Source organism: Talpa occidentalis, unplaced genomic scaffold (assembly GCF_014898055.3).
Source record: "Talpa occidentalis isolate TD23 unplaced genomic scaffold, MPIMG_talOcc4v2.1 talOcc4.8, whole genome shotgun sequence".
Taxonomy (NCBI): Eukaryota; Metazoa; Chordata; class Mammalia; order Eulipotyphla; family Talpidae; genus Talpa; species Talpa occidentalis.
Window position 1 is genome coordinate 79,277,062 of NW_023605194.1, and position 22,613 is coordinate 79,299,674.

The following is a 22,613-nucleotide window of genomic DNA, read 5'->3' on the forward strand; positions in this document are numbered from 1 at the left end:
TTCAGAATTTTTTTCCTATCCTGAGTATACAAAAAAAATAATTTTCTTTATTATAAACATAACTTCAATTTCTCTAACTCCACAGATCAAAAAAACACATTTTTCAAAAAGAAATTAAGGAAATAATGTAAAAGTTGAAAAACGTGGAATTTGTTTTCTTATCCTAAGTAAATGATGGGCCTGTAGAGGGAGCAGCCATCCCACCCAGGCAGGGACTTGAGCATTGTATTGACTCTTCTGTGTGACTTTCCATCTGCCTTTCCCTCCTTTACTCCCTCATCTGCTGCCTAATACTTCCCACAATCCTAGAAGACTCAGATGCACTTCTCTAATTTCTCTATCTATACACATTGAACACTATGGCACTTATCTGATTGCTGTCATATTTGTCAGTGCTTTTGTCTTCCACCTATTAGGCTCTAGACTGCTTAAGAGCAGAGTCTGTGGCATGATGCTGCCAGATTTTCAGTGCCTGGTACACTATTTGGAATACATTTGAAATTCACAGATACTAGCTGGTTGAATAAATAAATAAATGAATTTAAGTTTCATCATTGTATCAACAGAAGAAGATCAGCAAGATTAATAAAATGCGAATTCTTATTTAAAATGGATTCAAATGTGAGGAGAGATTCATGAGTAAAACCAGACATACTTACCCCTTTCAACAAGTTCCTGTTGTTCTTCTAAATTTCTGTGAAAATAAGAAATGTTAATTTTTATATTTTAAAGAAATGTAGAATTCATTTTATATTCAATTTATATTTAATGAGTATATTGGAGGGAGGAGGGGAAGCTGGTTGAATTTAAAAAAAAAGGAAAAGGGGAAGGAAGGGAGGGGAAACGAGGTGGAAAATGACGTGAGGGGAAGGAAGTGAGTGGGAGGGGAGAGGAGAGGTTGGGAGGGAGGCGGGAGGAGGAGAAAAAATAAAGAAAATGTGAGGGAGGAAGAAACAAGCTAAGGATAGTCTGCTAAACTCAAATAAGGGATGACATTATTTTATATTAAACCTCTTAGTTTTCATAAAATGAAATATTTTTCAATTGCTTCTGGCAAAAAGGAATGCATATAATTCCCTAGGTACTTCTTCCTTTTCCTTTGTCATTCCTACATCTTTCTGAGCTCACTTTATACTTAAAGAACATACTCTTCTCATTGGTTATTTTTAAAAGAAATACACAACAATATTGATAAATAATTTGATGTAAACCAATAGGACATTATTAAAAGCCTTTGATCAAACGATCTGTGATGAACCATACTTCATGTTGTCTTTTACTGAATTTACTTTTTTCCCATTTCAGTGGTTTTAAATTTGTCTTACAGTTGAGTGCTCCCATCATTGGTTTTTCTTTTTGAAATCAAATCTTACCTGGATCTTCTCTTCTGTAGATCATAGATTTTATAGAGAACAATAAGTAGAGCTATTGATGTCACAATAATCAGAAATGCCAAAAATATAATCAGTGATTTAGAATCATCTAGAAATGAAAAATAACACATGAAGAGAGGTTTATTATGTCAAATATTTTGCTGGATTCTTTTAATAATCACATTTATTTATTTATTTATTTATTTATTTATTTTAAAGATTTTATTTATGTATACAAAGCTGGGGTATAGACCAGAGTTGTGGGGTGTGAGAAGATTCACCAGAGACAGAGTGGGAAACAGAACAGGTGGATTGACTGAAATACACTGCTGAGGGGAGCAGCGGGTGTGACAGGAGAGGTCTGCTATGCCATGTGGTTAGCTCCCTGGCTGGCCAGGGATTGAACTCATGCTGCAGAGGTTGCAGATAGCTTCATAGTGCTGTGCTTCATAATGCCCTAAAGAAATCACATTTAATTTTGATTTTACTATTGTCACTTATTTTGAGGTTTTCAAAAAAATATTTGGTATGAGAATACAATGAGTTTCTGATTTTGTGAATTCTGTCTATATTTTTAAAAAACAATAAAAGTTTTCTATTTTAAAAGAGTAATTAGAATGGGGGCCTCCCTGGTGGTACAGTCTCAACACTATCAACCTGTCACCTGTCATCATGAGTTAAATCCCTGGCCCGGGAGCTAAACCACGTGACACAGCAGCCCTCTCCTGTTTCACCTGCTGCTTCCCTCAGTAGTGTATTTCATTAGATTCATTCTTTCTGCTCCCCACTCTTTCTCTGTTGAATCTTCTCACTTCCCACCTCTGGCCTATATTCCAGGTCTTATATGCATAAATAAATAAAAAATCTTTAAAAAAATAGTAAGTGAAATGTAGAAACACAATTCTCTTTCCTTTCATTAAAGAATATATTTTATGGCTATTATCATTTAGATTTCTTCCTTTTCAGTATCTCTATTTGTAAGGTCTCAAAGAGGTAGCAATCCAGCTGTTGTAAATCTTTTAGAAAAACTCATATACAATAGTAAAACTTTATATGCAGAAGTGAGTAGCCTTCTAAGGGGAGCAGCACAAAGATATACTTTCTTATCTGCTTATTAACTATAAAATAAATTAACCAAGGGACAAAAATTGTTTCATTCTACAGTAGGATTCCCTTTATCTGACATGAATTTCACTAAGGTTTAAACTGAAATGCCCTTTTGATGGAAAGGTAGAGAAATGAGAGTGTGATTAGAATTATCCCTTGCCTGAGTATATCACTCTTCAAGTACAGTGACAGCTCAACAAAATACTGCAGGGATTTAAGGGCCTCAGCTCTCTAGAGAGAGTGCTTACTCTCTATCAGTTCCTTAATAGGACCTTGGGCAGAAACCTTACTATGTGTCTCCATTCCCCAATTCCAATTAAACAGATTCCCAGGGCTGGGTACAGATTAAGTACTAATTATTCACTATTCACACACACACACAAAAAAAAAATTCAAAAACTGCCGTAGATATCTAAGATACCTCAGAGAACAAAAGAGAGATCCCTGTCCTCTCAGAACTGACCATGTGGGGAAGGACAATTAGCAGTATGCATAATATATCAGCAAATGATAAAGTAGGTTAAATGATGGCAGGAATATGAGAAGGAAGGAAATTAAGCAGATACATGGGGGAGGTACTTTCTAGGCAGAGGTATGTTGAAGGCCAGAACCTGAGCTTGAAGGCAGGAGCATCCCTGGCAGGTCCAAGGAATGACAAGAATACCAGCAGCGGGAGTAGTGAGTGATGGGTAGGCAGCCTGAGATGCCACCTTAGAGTGGGGCAGGGAGTGAGGGAAGGACAAGGGTTGCTGTAAGGCTCTTATTTTAAGGATACACTAGTTTTTGAGCTAAGTTTGAGAACTGCAGGATTTTTGAGTAGGGCAGGAACAGATTTTTATGACAGTTGAGACTGCCATAGTGCAGGCAAAAGATACAGAAGTTGATACCAGCTTGTTATCTCTTCTAGTTGGAAGAAATAGTTACAGGAAGGATTGATTAATGGAGATCATGAAGGCTCTGGGAGAAGCAGGATTGAGGAAAGGACAAGAGCTCTATTTTGGATCTGAGAGTTTGAAAGAATTGACACCCAAGAGGAATTACCAAGGAGGAAATTGAACATGCAAATCTGAATCTTTTGCACCATGAATCTTCTGAGAAACTTTCTGGGACTGGACATCAACTTGATAGTCTTCAATGTATAGCTATTATTTAAAGCTCTAAGACTGAACTATTCATCAGGAAATTAAAATTAGAAAGGAATGAAATCTCAAGAGTGACTCCTGAGACAATCCTATATTCAAAGAGGAAAGATGGAACCAGCAAATGGGAAGAAAATCAAGTGTGGTATTCAGGTACTCAATTTAAAAGGAGGCACTTCAAAGAGAAAAGGAAAATCAACTACCACTGTCAAGTCAAGTTGGATACAGTTGAGAATTTATCTTCTGGCTTAGCCCAAGAAGATATTATTAAATTTGACAAGAGCAAAGTTTCAAATCAGTTGAAATTTTAAGTTATGGAGATTGCTCTGGGTGAGCTGACCTCATGGTGAGTCCTTTAAAGGCAGGAGATCAGAGATTCAAAGCACCAGAGGATCCAACATTCTCTGGCTGGCCTGACAAAGGAGGAGCCCTTTTGGAAAGGATCTGTGAATGGCCTTTGTGAGCTACATGAGACCCCTGGCCAAATCCCCCCAAAGATATGGGGTCTTCAGTGATTTCTCTGCATTGACTAAATTGTCTGAGTAAATGTCCTAATCTGTAAAATGGGAATGATTTTATCCTTGTAAAGGGGTTACTGTGAGAATTTGTGTGTTGATGTACCAGCTGATCTATCTATCATGTATGCCTATCTTTAGAAAGAGAACACCAGCACATATTAAACAATCACTTTTTGTGGATATATAAAAGGATGAATATGTAGATGAATGTAATTATATACATAGATTGTATTCAATGTTTTAGGGAAGAAGTTCTTATTGCAATGGGCTCCTAAAATGACCCAAAGTGTTCTTTGTTCTATCTCAAATTATTGTCACTAAAATTATCAATCCATACTAGTGATTAGTGGCATATATTAATCTGTTCCCATATCTGTGGATAAAAACCTCATCAGAGAGGGCCTCCCTGGTGGCCTAGAGGTAAAGTCTCAGTGCTATCACCAACATGTCCGAGTTCAATCCCTGGCCAGGGAGCTAACCCACATGTGGTGCAGCAGACCTCTCCTGTCTTACCTGCTGCTCCTTTAGCAGTGTATTTCAGTAAATTCACATGTTTTGCTACTCATGCTATCTCTGGTTAGTCCTCTTACTACCCCCACAAACCTCTATGAAAAAAAAAGTTGATTAAAAAATAATAGATAAAACCTCATCAGAGAGACAATCATCTAATCTTGTCTCCTTCAAGAAAATTATTAAAATGAAAGACTTTTTTTTAAAGATTTATTTATTTCTTTATATAAGCACTGGGTACAGTCAGAAGCACAGGAGGGTGAGAGAATTCACCAGAGCCAGAGCGGGGAACAGAACAGGCAGACTGACGAAGCACACTGCTGAGGGGAGCAGTGGGCGTGGCAGGAGATGTCTGCGCACCATGTGGGACCCTTGCTGATAGCCGGGAATCCAACTGGTGCTGCAGAAGCTGCGGGCAGCTTCGCAGCCCAGTGCTTAACCACTGCGCCACCAGGGAGGCCCTAAAATGAAAGACTTTTACTAGCAAAATAGAGTACCCTGAACTGAGATTTTGCAAGAAAATGCATCAAATGATTATGAGTAAACCTTTCAATCTATATCAATGAATTAAGATTGACTCTACAGAAACAGTAAATAACTTCAGACTTGCCTGGATAAACTTGTAACAATAAAACAAACAAGTATTCAGCTACATCTCATGCAGTAAGTACATGTTTTTCTACCTTCTGTCTATGAGTTCTTCTAATACTAAAAAAAAAAAAGCTAAGAGTGGCATAGATCTGTAATGGCAGAGAGAGTGGATAAGAGAAACTAGAGAGACAACTCACAAGGTTTGGAAGGTAGAAAACAAAGTAAATCATTACTAAGCTAGCACACCATAAAGGATGGATGCCACTTACTCAGGATGTCTGACTCTCAAGTTTGGAGGCATCAGACACAGTGAAAGTAAATCAAAGCACCAAAAATGGTGCAGTTGAACAACCAAGCACTCCTTAAAAGATATTTCCCCCAAAGGAGAAAGTGATTTTTCTGAGAAAATAAAATGGAAGAGGTAAGAAACTCAAGGTCAAATCAGACCACATCAGAACAGAGATGAAACCAGGAATAAAATAAAGAGGAAAAGTAAAGATCTGTATATAAAATGGTTGGGCACTATCCCCATGACCTGTCATGGGAAGAACCATTCCTGCCCCCTCCCCCAGATTTTACCTCACTACTAGGAGTGGTATGTTGATTATTTTCTGGAGATAGCGAATGACACAGCAGAAAACAATAATACCATAGGGATTCTATGCTCCTCAGTCAATAAACCACTCTACAAAAGACAGAACATCTAATCAACTTTTCCTGTTGCCTTGCTGTAAATATGATCAAATGTCATAAAAGCTAAACTCTCAAGAAACTTTAAACAAGTAAAATGGGTGTCAAAATAAGAAGTAAACTTTTGAGTTGCAAATTACAACTAGTAGGAGCTCCAAAAGACAATAGAAAGAAAAGAGAGCACTAAAAGATTTCAGAGATATAAGACTTTAGATCACCAAAGCCAATATTACCCAGGAAAATAAGTAAATCAGACCCATGTACACCAAGAATAAAGAGAAAAGACTGAAAGTTCCAAAGGGAAAAACAAGGGAACATGAGCAGAAGCAGGGTGCAGGCAAGGAAGTGATACAAAAATACTTCTTGAATTATGGATTTTTAAACTTAGAATTCTATGCCTGGTTAAAAAATTGACTTCAGTGAGATAAATCAGGGCAGATTAATATCTAATGTCTGCTTCTGCCAAGCATACCATTGAGGGACAAATAAGATAGTACACAGAGCAATATGTATTGTTCTAACATGAAGAAATATCATAAACATAATCATTATTTAATAGTCTATACAGATAACACTTATGAATTATTTATTGAAACCAGCAATCTTTTAATAACTAAATCTCCTAATTTGGATTTAAGATATTGTCCTTAGAAAGTAGTAGAAAGTAGTATTCTCATACTTATGCTCTTTTCAGACTACCTCAAATATTATATTTATGAAAAATTTATAATTTAAACACAAGTAATTAAATTAGAGTAAAAATAAAAACTTTGAAAATGCTAACATATTTCAATATACATGTAATAAATAACAAAGACTTACATGATGTTTCTTTATATACAGAACATGAAGGTCCACGATGTTTAGTATTGTTGTAATAGACCTGAATTTCAGCAATAAAAGAAAAAATAGTTTTCTAATGGAAATTTATATATCATAATAAACACTAACTTTATTCTCATACAATGTTGTTTATTTTCATTAAAACTATACTGAGTAGTTTTAATCTAAAGGTGAAACTTCAAGGTTATGCTAGTATTTTGTTGTAAAATAATTTTTAAAATAAAACATTTAACATTGAAAAAGGTATAAATAAATCTTAGCTCATTTAATAATAATAGTAATTATAACAATAATCACCACCACCAAAGAACAACAAAACTATAGTATTTATCCTCAACAGTAATTAAAGAAATCCCATTAAAACAAAAAGATGAAAAAGATGATTAAAAAAAAGAGAGATGTCAATACCACTTTCACCTAAACACCAAAGACGACAATGTTGGTGATTCTTTCAAAAGTAGTCATTTCATGCAATGTGATGGAAAATGTAATTCTGTAACTTTCATTGGAATAAAAAACTGTAAGTTCTTGTTGGTACAATATATTCATTTTCAGTAATTTATTCATACAGAAATGATGAAAGACATAATAAAAGATTTTGCTGTTTAATGAAAGTATGCTTAATGATGTTTGTGACAGAAACCAAAACCGGTATAGTTAGTTGGATGTGATAAAGCCATAGCATAGAACACCATGCAACCATAAAAATTTACATAGTAGCAGATTATCTAACATGGAAAATGCTCATGATATGGTGATATACAAAAAATGCAGTTTATCAAACTGTATTCACAATGTTGATTGTATATGTTGAATATGTATATAAAAGTGCATTACATATTATAGAAGTTGTGAGGTAATGGAAACTATCCATTGGCCTCTATCCCCATTTCATGGCACAGAGCTCCTAAAAACCCTTGAAATTTCCTGGGTGACGGAAATTACTTTCTTCTAATAAGGTGACTCCAGGTGGTCTTCTGGTTGAGGAAAAATCACCAGAAAGACTCTCATGACTGGAAGCTTGGCATTTTCAACCTGCCCTCCATTCTTTTGAGGAGGCAGACAAAATGAAAAGAAGAGTTAATAATCAATCTTTACAAGCCTATGTGATGAGCCCTCCATAAAATCTTTTAACTGTGCATTTTGGAGAGCTCCCAGGTGGGCCAAAACCTGCATACTGGGAGGGTAATGTGCCCCAGTTTCACAGAAAAAGAAGTTCTGCTCCCAGATCCCATCCTATGTACCTCTTCAAATGGCTGTTCATTAGTTTCTTTCATTCTAATTTTTTAATAGCCTGGGATACATATTTCCTGAGTTCTGTGAGCTTCCCTAGGAAATTAGGTGAACCTAGTGAGGGAGCCATGGAAATCTCTAATTCATGGCCAAGTTGGACAGAAGTTACAGGTGAAGTAGGGATTTGTAATTGATATCCGAAGTGGGACAGGAGCTGCCTTGTGAGATTGAGTCCTTAACTTTCAGGATCTGACACTATATCTCCAGGTATGGTGCCAGAAGTTGACACCCAGCTGGTATCATGAGAATTGCTTGGTTGGGGTAAATTCCCCACACATTTGGTGAACAGAAGAATCAGGCATGAAAAACTTTACGTAAATAGTAAGGAAACTCACAGAGAAGAACTGAAGGAATAGGCAGGAAAAACTGAGGGCTTTTTTTTTTTTTCCAGAAATAAACACAAAATGTGGTGAGTAGACAGTGGGTGAGTTTTCTTAATTCTCTAGATTTTCTGGTATTTCCTAATATTTATGTCTAGCCTCAATGTATTTGTACAAATGTTTGTAATTCTAAAAAGTCACATTAGTAAAGATAAACTATCAAGATAAGTCAAGTATTTGGCAAAGTAAAAAACCATTGTGCATTAAATGTGCTTCCTGACACAAGAGCTAAATTCAGCTATAAGTAAATCATCTCAAAGGTCAAAAACACTCCAACAAAACATTTGCTTTAGACCACTGTATTTAGTCCTAAGGAGGAAAAGTTTGGAGTCAAATTTTGAAGACTTTAAAATATGATTCCATTTGACATCAAGAATTTCTCAAGTTCATGTGAGTACTGGTCTGAGTATTATTTTAGTACTACATAATAATCTGTATAATCTACAGCAGTACTATAGGGATTATAGAAATTATCATCTTACCTCAAAAGTGTACTCTGTTAAATAATGAAGGTCTTTTACACTGAAGTTGCAGTCTTTGCTGTTAGTAGTTCGCATATCATGACCTCCTTTGACTATCAAATGATAACAGCCTTTTGGACCGTTAAGTTCTTTAGGCGGCTTACAAATCACATTCATGCTATTGTCTGAAGTTGAAGCAACTTTCAATCCTTCAACCTCACCAGGCTCTATTAAGAATTTAAGAAAGATGCTTTACTCTTATCATTTGGTAAATGCATATTTAAATGACTTCCCCTAATATGCATACAACAGGAAATGACAATAGAACATACAAGAAAAAGCTGCAATGAAACCTCCAAAAAGCAAATTGTTCATGTAGAGAATAGCCACGTGGACTCCATTCTTGAAGCCATGAGGGTTTTGCAATCTCCCAAAGAGGGTGTAGAATTAGAGAAGAGAAAGACTGGAGTCAAGAGGGGCAAAGGAGAAGCAGGAAGGAAAGAGCAGGGGACTGACCCAAGGCCTATGTGCAATGCAGGTCCTCCCTTCTGGAAGTGCTTCCATTATCCTGATAAAAACCTATCTGACTGGGTTCTGCAGGAGCAGCCACAAATTCTTTTCTGTGTTATCACAGAAATCAGGAAAATAACAAAGTCATAAAGTTTGAGGATCTGGACTTTCTAAACCAGAACCTAATGACAGAAGGAGCATTTTCTGTCAGTCCTTTAAGAAGACAGTTTTTCCTCATGCACCTGATGTCTGTAGGGTCTGGAGCTGCTGCCTTGTAAACAGGCATTTCTCTTTGCTGACCCCTTGGAGTCATGTTCACTTCAGAGGCAGATCTATCTTTGGGTCTGGAAACTGTGGAGATACCATGCTGGTGGCAAGAGCCACTGAAAGGGAAGCTTGAAGGGAAAATGTGACATTAAATAAAAGCGCAGGTAGTTGAATGTAACAGAAAAGAAAATGCTAAGGAAATAATTATGTTTTGTGAGTTGAGTAGAGGTTAGCAAGTGAATGCTCAGTGACTGAAACATTATTAGGTGTCTGAGTGCTGTTAATATTTCTAGATTACAAGGAAAACCACAGACATTACATTTTTATCAAAGTAGATTGCACACTTAATTGCCTGAAATCTTAAATATTGTACCAGTTAATAAGACCTCATGCTTTGTTCTCATGATATCTGAAGGATACAGAGAACATGACAACAATTTTTAAATTATTGTATATTAAGCTAGTATAAATCCTAGATTTTATCAAATGCACCAAGTCAATGTATCTCCCAAATGAAGCATAAAGGTAGATGTATTGTGTGCTAAAATGTTCATATGTGGCCTGGTGATTCATAGAAGCACTAAAGCATATAACTTACCTGAAGGGTTTGTTCGAAATTTACACGTGGTTGCAGTTCCATTACGTTGCACTTTTCCGTTGGTGCTGGCATGGATTGATACAGTATAGTTTGTGTAAGGTTTCAGTCTCTCCAAATACTTCTCATTTTCTTTAGCTGGAATATCATAGTTCTCTTCATCTTGGAAAAAAAATAAAATACTCATTGAAAGTCAGAATTAGGGACTTTCCTGGTGGCACAGGGTTAAAGTCTCAGCACTATCAAGCTATTGTCAGGCACTTCAGCATGAGTTTGAACTCCTACCAGGGTGCTACCCACATGACACAGCAGACCTCTCCTGACTTGCCCGCTGCTCCCCTCAGCAGAGTATTTCAGTCAGTCTTCCTGTTCTGTTCCCCACTCTGTCTTTGGTGAGTCCTCTCATCTCCTGTACCTCTGACCTACACCCTAGTTCTTGTATGCATAAATACAAATAAATATTTTTTAAAAAGTCAGAATTACCACATTTTTAATCTGTTCTCTACATGAAATCATTCCAAGTCTACTCCAACCTGAGTGATTGAGAAATACATATTTCTGGTACTCAAATGTACATCCACACAATTATCAACAAATGTGTTGAAAAAATGCAATATTATAAATGAAATATTCAACTATTTTGAACTGTATTTCATATAATTAATTTGGTACACATAATATTTTATTAAATTAAGGCACATTTGTGAAGATGGTTTCTTCTCTTTCTGAGAAAAGGACTTCAGGTGAAGAATCCATTTGATCACCAGTAACTCTGTCTACTCCATCATACAATTTAATTCATGGGGGCAGTGAGAATGAGGGAAATACAATTTGGCAGAGGAATCTGAGCGGTTCACTGAAAGATGCGTGAGACTGAATAGGAGAAAGGGAGAAAAGAAAACATTACATATGAAAAAGGAGCACTTCAAGTTGAGGGACAGGCCTGAATGGGATAGCAGATTTTAACTGGGAAGGCATATGAGAAGTCAGATCTTGTTTAAAAACATTTTAACATTCAGGCAGAAGAGTTAGCAATTAAATTAAAAAATCAATAGTCATAGACAATTTTTGAGTATTCAAGTGATTTCAACAAAGAGAGGTTCAGGAAGCTAAGTGTGACAGCATGTCACTGGGTAGCAGTTTCAGTGATGATGACGGATGATGATGGTAATGATAACGTAACACCAATTATGTAACACCAATAATGATTATATAAATGTATAACCACCAATAATGTAACACCAATAATGATTAATACAACAAATAAATCACTCTATGTGCCAAGCTCTGCTTTTAGTGGTATACATGAATTAACTAATTATCACTACCATCCTATTGGCTGGCATTCTTGATATCATTCAGTTTAACAGTTGAGAGAGCAGCCACAGAGACACTGACTGATTAATCTGCTCATGATCTCAGGGGAAATGAAACACAGCCAGGATGGGATCCAAGCACTGAGGTTCCAGAGTCTGTGTTCATCTTCACCACTGTGCATACCCTGATTAGAAGGAGGGACAATGTCTACAATGGGGCCCAGCTTTTCCTAAATCATGAACACTTCAGTTCTCTATCTGGTTCAGCCAGATGCACCTCTGAAATTTCAGAAACAGTGTATGAAAAGACCTAGCATGCTAATTTCTTGTCTCAGTTACTTGTCTCAAAATGAAGGTTACTGTATTATCTGTAGCTCACCTTGAGATGCTCAAAAGTGAGTGAGGTGAAATGTCTATTCTAGCATGCTTAAGTGTCTACTTTTCAGAAATCCTCCAAACTGGGGTTAGTTGTCATTAACCTACAAGCTCAGTTCTGCCCTAATGCAAATTTTCTCTCAGGACAGCAAAGGTGAGCTTAAGAGAGGGACATCTGACTCATGGCTCCTTACATGGGATCTGACACTGGGCATTGCCCCAGTTCTTACTCAGCTACAATCCCAAGTGTCAATATATCATTTGTAAAATCAAACTGACTTCCATTCATTGACTAATTTTGTATGTTTGTATATATAACCTCACAATCATTCTGGATGAAAACACATTTCAATTATGTAGTTCCATAAAGTTTTGTTTCAGTTTTGACAAAATTTGAATGCTTATTAATTTTGAACAATGCATTGTTTAAAAGATTTGATTGTTTGGGGGTTAAAATTCTCAGCTCTTAGAAAGGTGGTTCAGAATGCTTATTTCTGATGGCCGATGGTTTCAAGCTTTGGTTGAAAGGCTCAAATACTTTCTATGAACATCTTTGCCTCCTCTGTGTGTTTGAACCTCAGGATGCTGACATTAAAAACACAAGTTATAGGGGACAAGTTAAGGACTTAATAGGCTTAGTGTTGAGAATTGTTTCTCCAGGGTAACAGGAATATGCCTATAGGGCTGGAAATGGTCAGAAGTACACTGAATGCCACATGTCACCTTTTTTTTTTTTTTTTTTTAGAAAATGTTTCAGGAAATCCATTAACTTCTTAATTTGTACTACTCTCATGTATCTGCTTGAATGCTATGCCATTCACCTCCAAAAGATTTTGTGATGGCAAAAATGGTATGTTTTCTCTTATATTAAAAGGTATTACACAAAACAAATTTCATCAATCATCACAATCTTGAAGAGTGCCACACTGGATTCAAAAACATTTGAAAAGTGGACCTTTGAATGTAGCAAAGCAAAGCAGTCTCTGCCCCATTATTGAGGAATGTTCACTGTCATCTGTCATTATTATAGTGATCACAGCACTGCAGTTCTCCACGATAACTCATGCTAGAAACATGCAAAAAGAGTGCTGTTCAGGCTATTGAATTTGAACATTTAAGTTTTGTGATTCTCAGCTGCATCTTAGGAGCTATAAAAATATTCATTTATCTCCTTTCACGAGCATTATTAAAATATTTAACAAAATTTTTAAATATTATAAAAACACCCAAGAAGACAGGAAACTGAATAAATGCCAATTAACTTTCCTCCACTTTTATTCCCTATCTTTCAGAGAAACTGAAACAATTATGAAATAATGAGATGAAGTTTAACATATAATTAAAGTAATATAAATTGCAGTGATAATTTAAGAGTTTGTTCCTGTGAATTTTAAATTGTGATTTTATTTTGAATAATGAAGGTAGTTAAAAGACTTTAACAATGCTATAATCCTCTCAACTCCCTCTGATTTATATAAAATGGAAAGATCTCATTATGGCCTATGTTTGAGAAAATGATGAATAAAAGCAGAGCACACTTTTCTCTAGAGTAGTTGATTTTTTATTGCTTTAAAGAGAGAGAAAAGACTGTGTGTGGTCAGCTTCCAAAGGTTCCTTTAAGCAGAGTCAGTGCATGATGTAGAATGGAGGATAGATTCAGTTACCAATGAACAGTATGTGAGAAAAAGACTCACATAACCTGACATTGTCCAGCTCCCCCTTCTCTCTCAAGTATTATATTTGATAGCCATAAATTTGGGTAGCACTAAATAAGGAGTTGTACTGTTAAAAAAAGCAAAAGAAAACATGCTAATAACTAACATATTCTTCTTAGACAAAATATGCAAATAGCTTTGAAAAACTATATTGACCTAGAAAGCTGATATAGCTTTCCAGAGAGGATGGCTACCAGGAGGGGAGTGGGACGGGGAGGAATGAGAGCAAGTTGTCAGGGAGCACAATGGATGATGGTGGTGGACAATGGGTTTCTTGCTGATGGGTATGTGTGGTCAACAAGTCCTGAGGAGATATATACTACACTTCTAATACACAAACAATAATGTAAACCAGTGTTACCATTAATTAATTAATTAATTAAAATAGCTATGAAGAATACAAGGAAAAATAAACACTGCTCTACAAATTTCTACCATATACATTTTCATACAAAATACTCTGTAGCGGGGGGTCTCCCTGGTGGCCTAGGGGTTAAGTCTCAATGCTATCACCACGACAACATGAGTTCGATCCCCAGGCAGGGAGCTAACCCAAATAGGGCCCAGCAGACCTCTCCTGTCTTGACTGCTGCTCCCCTCAGCAGTGTACTTCAGTAGATCCCTCTGATCTGCTCCCCACTCTGTCTCTGATTAATCCTCTTACCTGCCCCAACACCTCTGGCCTACACCCCAGTTCTTCTAGAAATAAAATAGAATGGTGGAAGACAGCAAAAGAAGAGAAAGAAAAACAATGTGTGTCAATACAGAAACCAAGCAAAGGGTGTTTCTCTGTTAGGTATCCAATGAGACAGAGACACCTGATGTTTTGGTACTTTATCTTCCTGTAATTCCCCACATTTCCTTTCTCATATATCTAACTTTTTAATTTTTGTTAAAGATTTATTTATTTATGCATACAAGGATTGGAGTGTAGGCCAGAGGTGCAGGGGTTGAGAGGATTCACCAGGGACAGAGTGGGGAGCAGAACAGGCGGATCGAATGAAATACACTGCTGAGGGGAGCAGCGGTCGAGACAAGAGAGGTCTGCTGTGCCATGTGGGTCAACTCCTTGGCTGGTGGTCGAACTCGTGCTGCAGTGACTGGAGATAGCTTGATAGTGTTGTCTTTAACCCCTGCGCCACCAGGAAGTCTCCTATCTCTAACTTTTTAAACTGACCTCAAATACATGGCATGCTTCTGCATAGCATTTGATTTCTCTTATGCTAATTTGAAAACTACATGTATATTTAACTTTGATTTATTAATTTATTGTGATTCAAACCACCAAAAAAAAGTCATCAAAATATAAAATAACATGCAGAATATGTATGTTATGTTCAACTTTCACAGAGGGAAATTTATATCTAACTCTTTCCCACCAAAGAAAGAGATGGCAGCCTGTGAAATGTTCAGCTCAGTCCTTTCTAGCATGTGGGTTATTCCAGGTGCTGAGGTTGCTCTAGGATGGTCCATTGATGCTCCCTACTATCCACTGATATCCCTACTATCCCTAACTTAAGCATTTAGATGCTTAAGTTACCCAGACAATGTCTGCTCTCTTATTTAGTTTCCCATTTGGGGACTCATGGTTGAACTTGTTTTCACAAAATTTTGGACTATATTTACTTTTGGGGAAGTCTAATCCAAATGGCCTTTAGGGCTAAAGGTATATATGCTATTCTCATTCATCCAATATTTTGCACATAACAACCAGAGCAAGCATTGTAAGATGTATGCTTATGGGTCAGAATGATGATGTCAAACCAGTGCAACTCACTGGAGTTACTCATTACTGAAAGACAGTAATGAACAGTATTTTTAAGAGATTTTCTTTCTCCAGGTTTGGAGTGCAAAAGTTTGAACAAAACAGATCATTAAAGACAAGCAAATATTGGAGTATTCTAGTCTATAGTCATTTCAGAGTATCAAGAGTCCATGGTGTGCAAAACTGATTTTCAACAGTTCTAAAATCAAAGCACAGAGGATGCCCAACGCAGTCACTCAGCAGGGAGCTCCTGACTCACTAGGATGCCCAAGGCAGTCACTCAGCAGGGAGCTCCTGACTCACTAGCTCACTAGCCCACATTTCTAATATTTTTCCAATTCTTCATTTTTCTTTTCTAATATGGAAATATATGAGAATTACCTGTGCTATTCTTATAATGAAGATAAAACTTATGAACATTTTTGTCAGGTTTGATCCAGGTAATCCGTCTTCCACGTTTACCTTCAGATTCACAAGTAAGATTCTTAGGCGGGTCTGGGACTGTTGAAAAAATAAGAACAAAAATGTGAAAAATAAGAAATTAAAAAAAAACATTCTTATGCTATAAACATACATTATTAATAAACCATATTTATTAATTACAATTAATTATGTATGATTAATTATAAATTAACAATGACATTAAAAGAATCACATTTGGACCTATTCCAAGAGATCAATTAACAGAATAAATGTAACTGCAGAGTGGCACTGTAGAAGCTAAGCATGCCACTGACTTGAAGTTACCTGAGAATCCCCTCACCCTCTCCAATATATTATTATCCAACTATCTTGGGATGCTTCTCTATACTAATAATCTGTCATTGGTAGCACTCATAAATCTAATAGTCATCATTTGGAGTGACACTTGTCATTGTGTCAAGTAACTAGTCTTTTGAAATTAAGATAAAGTATGTAATAAATGCTTAAATCAACTTTACAAGGTATAATATACATCAAAACATACCCATTTGAAGTATAGTTTATGAGTTTTGACAAATGTTGCATCTACAGAGTATAACCACAAGCAAGCTATAGGACATTTCTGTCATCCCCCGAAAGTCCTTTCATTCCTAGTCCAGTAAACTCAGTCCTCCTGCCCAACTGTAAGCATCTTCTGAATGGCTTTCTGTTATTACACATTAAATTTGTCTGTTCATTCATTTCACAGAGATACAAAACAAAGAGCAAGTATTTTTTATGTCTAGCATATCACACTCAATATAATGTAACAGAGATACATACTGTTGCATGTTTCGGTAATTAGTTCTTTTTTACTTGCAAGTAATATTCCATTGTAAGGACATACTACATATTATCCTTTAATTCAACTACTAAATGATTTGGGGGTTGTTTCTGGGATTTGGCTGTTATATGTGTATGTCTATAAATATTTGTGTAGAAGGCTTTGTGTAGATATACTTTTCCTCTAGAATGAAATATCTAGGTTGTTACTTTACTAGTAGTATTTTCATTCTTTTTCATTTTAACCCTTTCAGTGAGTGTGCATGTCATTATTATCTCCTTGTTTTAATTTGCCTTTCTCAGATGACTAATGATAGTGAGCATGTTTTTGTGTGTGTATTTTCTGTTTGCATATTTTATTTTGTGAGGCATATATCCACAATGCTTGCCCATTTTAATTGGGTTACTTGATGTTTTACTTTGCAGTTGGAAGAGTTCTCTACATATTTCAGAAAACCTCCTTTGTTGAAAAAATGAATTATGGATTTTTTTTTTACAATGGCTGATGAGGTTTTACTTCCTTTATGGCTTTTTCAAAGATGAGGAAAGTTCAATTTTGACGAAGTTCAATTTATAAATTATTTAATTTTATTATTTTTTCATTGTGTCCTATTATAGAATCTTTACATTACACTTGTGAAGATTTTCTCTAATGTCTTTAGCTAGAGATTTCAGAATTTCAGTTTTAGTTCTTAGTAAAATGCAATCCATTTTGAGTTAAATTTTATGTTTGTTGAGAGATCAGGGGTAATTTCTATAGGGCAAACTTGATCATTCATTGGAAAAAACCTATCCTTTGACCCATTGCATTGCCTTTACACTTTCATAATAATTAAAATATATTTTTTATGGAATTTCTATTTTGTTACTTTCACTTATAAAGATTTTAATCCATAATATTAAATTTTAGTTATGCTGAGGACATGTGTTTTTTTGTGTGTGGTTTTGATTTGCTTTAGAGAGTTATTGAGAGGCATGGATTTAGACAGCTCCCTTATTTTCTGGTATCCCTTCTATATGAAATTTAGAATCACTTCAGTATAGTCAATCAAAAATCAGTAACATTATAATTAGTAAACAAATTATTCAATGTGGCAGACTACAAGATCAATACAGAAAAATCAGCTGCATGTCCACATATTAGTAATAAACAGCAAATAAAATTTTAAAGACATTACCATTAAAATCAGGAATAAATTTAAACCTAAAAATAAATTGAAGCAAGTGCAAGACTTGTGTACTGAAAACTGACATATTTTTTTTTTAATTAAAGGAATTAAATTAAATTAATGAAAAGATACCCCATATTTACAGATTGGAAGACTAACACTGTTAAGGCACTATTCCCTAAATTGATCTACATATCCAAAAGACCCCTTATCAGAATTTTAGCTGGCTTCTTTATAGAAATTGACAAGCTGATTCTAAAATATACATGGGATTTTGAGGGAAATTTGATACCCAAAATGATCTTGACGTAGAATATAGTTGAGGTATTCACTTTCTGCTTTGAAATCTTATACAAAACTACAGCTAATCAAAAATGTTGTACTGTTGTAAGATAGACATTAAATCAATGGAATACAACTGAATTCAGAAATAAGCCCATCGTTATGATCACTTAATTTTTGATATGGGTAGCAAGAATACAAGAATATTCAATGGGATAGGAATAGTTTTTTCAGCAAATGGTTCTAGGACAACTGGATAGCTACAACAAAAGAATAAAATCAGGCCCTTACCTGATATCATGTAGAAATACAGGCTCAAAATTGATTTAAAGGGCTTAATTTAAGAACATAAGCTATAAATGTTACAGTGGGAAATGTAGGTAAAAATCTGTGCGTAAGGATAAATCTGCATGGGTTTTTAAATGTGGCACCAAAAGCATGATGAAAAAAGGAAAATTTAGAGATTAGACCTCATCAAAATGGAAAATGTATAAGCTTCAAAAGCTTTCAATGAAATAAAAAGATAACACATAGACTAGGAGAAGGGGTATTTGTAAATCATGCATTTGATAAGAGACTTGTGTTTAGTATATATAAAAATGTCTTATAACTCAATAAAAAAAACCCAGTTGAAAACTGGGCATAGAATTTGAGGACTATGGGTGCCTTAGTGGTAGGTCTGGCATGGTAACATACTTTGAATTATGTTTATCTCTGAATCTTATTCAGTATTGTAAACCAGTGTCACCTCAATAACAAAATAAATGAAAGGTGGGGAAAAATAAATAAGAGTAAATTAGGGTGGAATAATTTGAATAGATAAATGATAGGCAAATGGCCACTAAATCATTTGTCATTAATCCCAATCACAATGAAATACTACTTCATACCCACTGGGATGGCTGAAGTAAAAAAGTTAGGCCGTTAGGGAATGTTGTTGAAGATGTGTAGAAATGAGAACCCTCATTCACTGCTGGTGGGAATGAAAGATGAAACAGTCATTTTGGACTGGCAGTTCTGCAACATGCAAAATATGAAGCAGCCATCTCACCTCAAAATTCCAAGCACAAGAGAAATTAAAACGTGTTTATACACAATCTTGCGCATGCATGTTCATAGCACTATTCACAACAGCCAAGAGGTGAAAATAACCTAAATATTACTCAGTTGATGAAGAAACAAACAAAATAAATTATATTTATACAATGGAATATTATTAGGCAATTAAAAAAAAAACCTGATGTATTGATATAACATGGCTGCACTAGAAAACATTATGCTGAGTGAAAGAAGCCAGTCACAAAATAAAACATATCATGTGATTCCATTTATGTGAAATGTCCTGAATCAGCAAACTCACCAAAGCAGAAAAGCATCAAAGCACCAAAAGATTGGTTACTAGCTAAGGATGGAGGTAGGAGGGAAATGATCACAGACTGTCTATAGATATGGGGCTTCTCTATGCTCTGATAAAAACATTCTGAAAATTGATTCTGGTGATGGTTGTAGAACAACCATAGAACTGAAAATGTTAAATGGGTGAATCATATAATAGGTCAATAAACAAAGTTTTTTTTTTTCTTTAAGAACATGGCTTCTTTGCAATTATTCTACAAAAATACCCCTTCTTCCCAGAATGAAACAATATGTAACATGGTTAAATTGCTATTTTTTCAGGTTGAGGGGTTTCTGCATTACTGTGATAAATCTGGCTCAATAATTTTTAAAATAATGATTTTATTTTTTAGAGCATTTATAGCTTCTCTGCCCCCCACACACATACCATCCATTACAAACACCTCTCCTCTGAGTTCATACATATGTTACTGATGATGAACCTGCCTTGACAAATCACCCAGAACCTGTAGTTTACATTGGGGTTTACTCTTAGTATTGTACATTCTATGTGTTTGGCTAAATGTGTTTTATGACACATATCCATTATTCTGAGACCATATAGAGTATTTTCACTGCCCTAAAAATCCTTCCCTCGCCCCCTAACCACTGACAATCACAAATCTTTTCACTGTCAACAGAGTTTTGCCTTTTCTAGAATGTATTAGGGTTGGAATCATACATCTGTAGCCTTTTCAGATTGGCTTTTATTCACTAATAAAATGTATTTAAGTCTCCTCCATATATTTTCATAACTTGATAGTTCATTTCTTTTAAGTGCTAATTATTATTCCATTTCTTGGTTTTACCACTGTTTACTTAGTCTGAAGGACTTCTCTGTTGCTTCCAAGTTTTGACAATTATGAACAAAGTTGCCATAAACTTTCATGCGTTGGTTGATGTGTCAATATGTGTTCACCCATTAAGTAAACACCAAATAGTGTGGAAGACTATGTTTAATTGTGTAGACACTATCAAAATGCCTTCCAAAGTGGTTGCACCATTTTTCATTCTTACCAGGAATATATGAAAAATCCAGTTGATCCACATCCTCACCACCATTTGGTGTTTGTTGTCAGTGCTCCAGATTCTAGCCATTCTAATAGGTGTGTAGTGGTAACTCACTGTTGTTTTTTAATTTCCCTAATAACATATGATGTGGAGCATCTTTTTTATATACCTATTTGCCATCTTTGGTTATTACATATATTTTTCACACTTAAATCTGCCTCTGTTTTATTAGTGTATGTGCTCACTCTATGCCTAATAACAGTGGGATTTGATGGACAGGCAGAGGGTGTAGGAGCACACCAAGAAGGGAATGATTCTGCAGAAAGAATGGGGAAGTGAAATTGGGAATGAATACACAAAACATTTCACTTACTGCTCAGTTTGTTTCTGCCACAACCTCACTACAGCCCATACTTTGCAAAACAAACAAACAAAAAAGGCTTGATGGAAGTTTGGATGCTCTCTTATTTATTTCTAAATTCTACTTTAAAGAGTCTGACAAATTAATTCATTTTCTGAAACACTTTCCCCAAATCTACAGCATCATTTTCTGATTCTCAAAAATTCATAAAAATATAATAAGAATAGAAGTTTTACATATTACATGTAAGTAAAATACTCACTTCCAATATCTGTTAAAATTGTAATATTTTTTTCAAAAAGCAGCTGGTGATTATAAAGTACTTGTGAAACACAATTATAATTAGTTTCTGGTTCAAGCTTTTCAAATAGTCTTGAATTATCATGAGATTCATTAAGTAGGGTCATATTAGATCCAGTAGAGTTACCTGAAAGAAAGAAGTATCACATATTAAGTATATTAACATACCATATCACACTTTCTTTTTATATTTGTATCTGTAATCACATATTATCTATCATGTTGAAAATTTATGCAAATAGTCAAAATAATAAGTAAATATCCTGAAAACACCTACAATAATGCATTATTTTGCTGCAATTAGTTTTAAACAAAATATTAGGAAGTATAAGTGAACTTGAGTATCTCTGATTTAACTGATGGAATGAGGCATTAGTTCATTGTTTTCTGTTCAGAAACTGAGATTGCATCTGAGATAGTAGATATTTTAGATTCAGCACTGTTTTCTTATCTGCTTGCCATGTATTATCACTTTCTTTATATTGCATATATCATAGCCATGCATCTTGCTTGTAACATGATCACAACCATGTCACAGTCCATCCGCTGTGCGTGAATGAGTGTCTGTGGCTATTTGCCAAATGTGACCTAGCAGGTTAATTCAGGGCAAGTAAAGGAGATTACATCTCAATAAATTTAAATAAAAAGAAATTAAAAATAAATAAATAAATAGAAATACTACCTCCATTATTCCCACTCAAAACTGAACCCAAAATCATAGTTCTAGAAGAACTTACATTTCTTTCCCACTTCCCTTTTCACCTAAGCATTCTTGAAATTGTTTAGGAATTTTGTTGATGGAGAGCTAACCAAGCAAACTTTTTCTTTAATACATTTTTTTAAAGATTTATTTATTTATTTATACGAGAACCGGGATACAGGCCAGATGTGCGGGAGGGTGAGAGGATTCACCAGAGACAGAGCGGGGAGCAGAACAGGCAGACTGAGGAAATACACTGCTGAGGGGAGCAGCAGGCAAGACAGGACAGGTCTGCTGTGCCATGTGGGACCCTCGCCGGCCAGCTGGCCGGGATTGAACTGGCGCTGCAGAGGCTGCGGACAGCTTCATAGCGCAGCGCTCAACCACCTGTGCCACCAGGGGAGGCCCCAAGCGAACTCTTGAATCAGATGATCTTATGTTTGCTTTTGCTTCATTCCAACAATACGTATAATGTAATGTTTTATGCACTCTCTTTTGATAATCTCTTCAATGGTAGCTTGTAAATAACAGTTGCCAAGAAAAACCTTGTAAATGAATTGATCTTTATTACTTCTTTTTAGGGGCAGTCTGTCTAATTTGTGAATTTGAGTCCTATAAAGAATACAATGGTTTGAGTCCAAACATACCGCAGAATAAATAAGAGAGACACACAAGGGGAAGGGAGAAGAAAAGAGAGAGAGG

General features: G+C 35.5%; 1 protein-coding gene across 3 annotated transcripts in view; it reads right to left on the bottom strand.

Annotated features, from left to right (window-relative positions):
* PTPRC (protein tyrosine phosphatase receptor type C) overlaps positions 1-22,613 on the bottom strand; it is a 113,463-nt gene that overhangs the window by 23,231 nt on the left and 67,619 nt on the right. For all 3 annotated transcript variants that reach the window (XM_054690293.1, XM_054690291.1, XM_054690292.1), the window contains 7 exons: positions 21,174-21,338; positions 15,830-15,949; positions 10,281-10,439; positions 8,927-9,132; positions 6,751-6,811; positions 1,374-1,482; positions 660-694 (listed from right to left, as the gene is read on the bottom strand). In XM_054690293.1, coding sequence (XP_054546268.1) covers positions 660-694; positions 1,374-1,482; positions 6,751-6,811; positions 8,927-9,132; positions 10,281-10,439; positions 15,830-15,949; positions 21,174-21,338 — 855 coding nt within the window. The remainder of the gene's footprint in view (positions 1-659; positions 695-1,373; positions 1,483-6,750; positions 6,812-8,926; positions 9,133-10,280; positions 10,440-15,829; positions 15,950-21,173; positions 21,339-22,613) is intronic.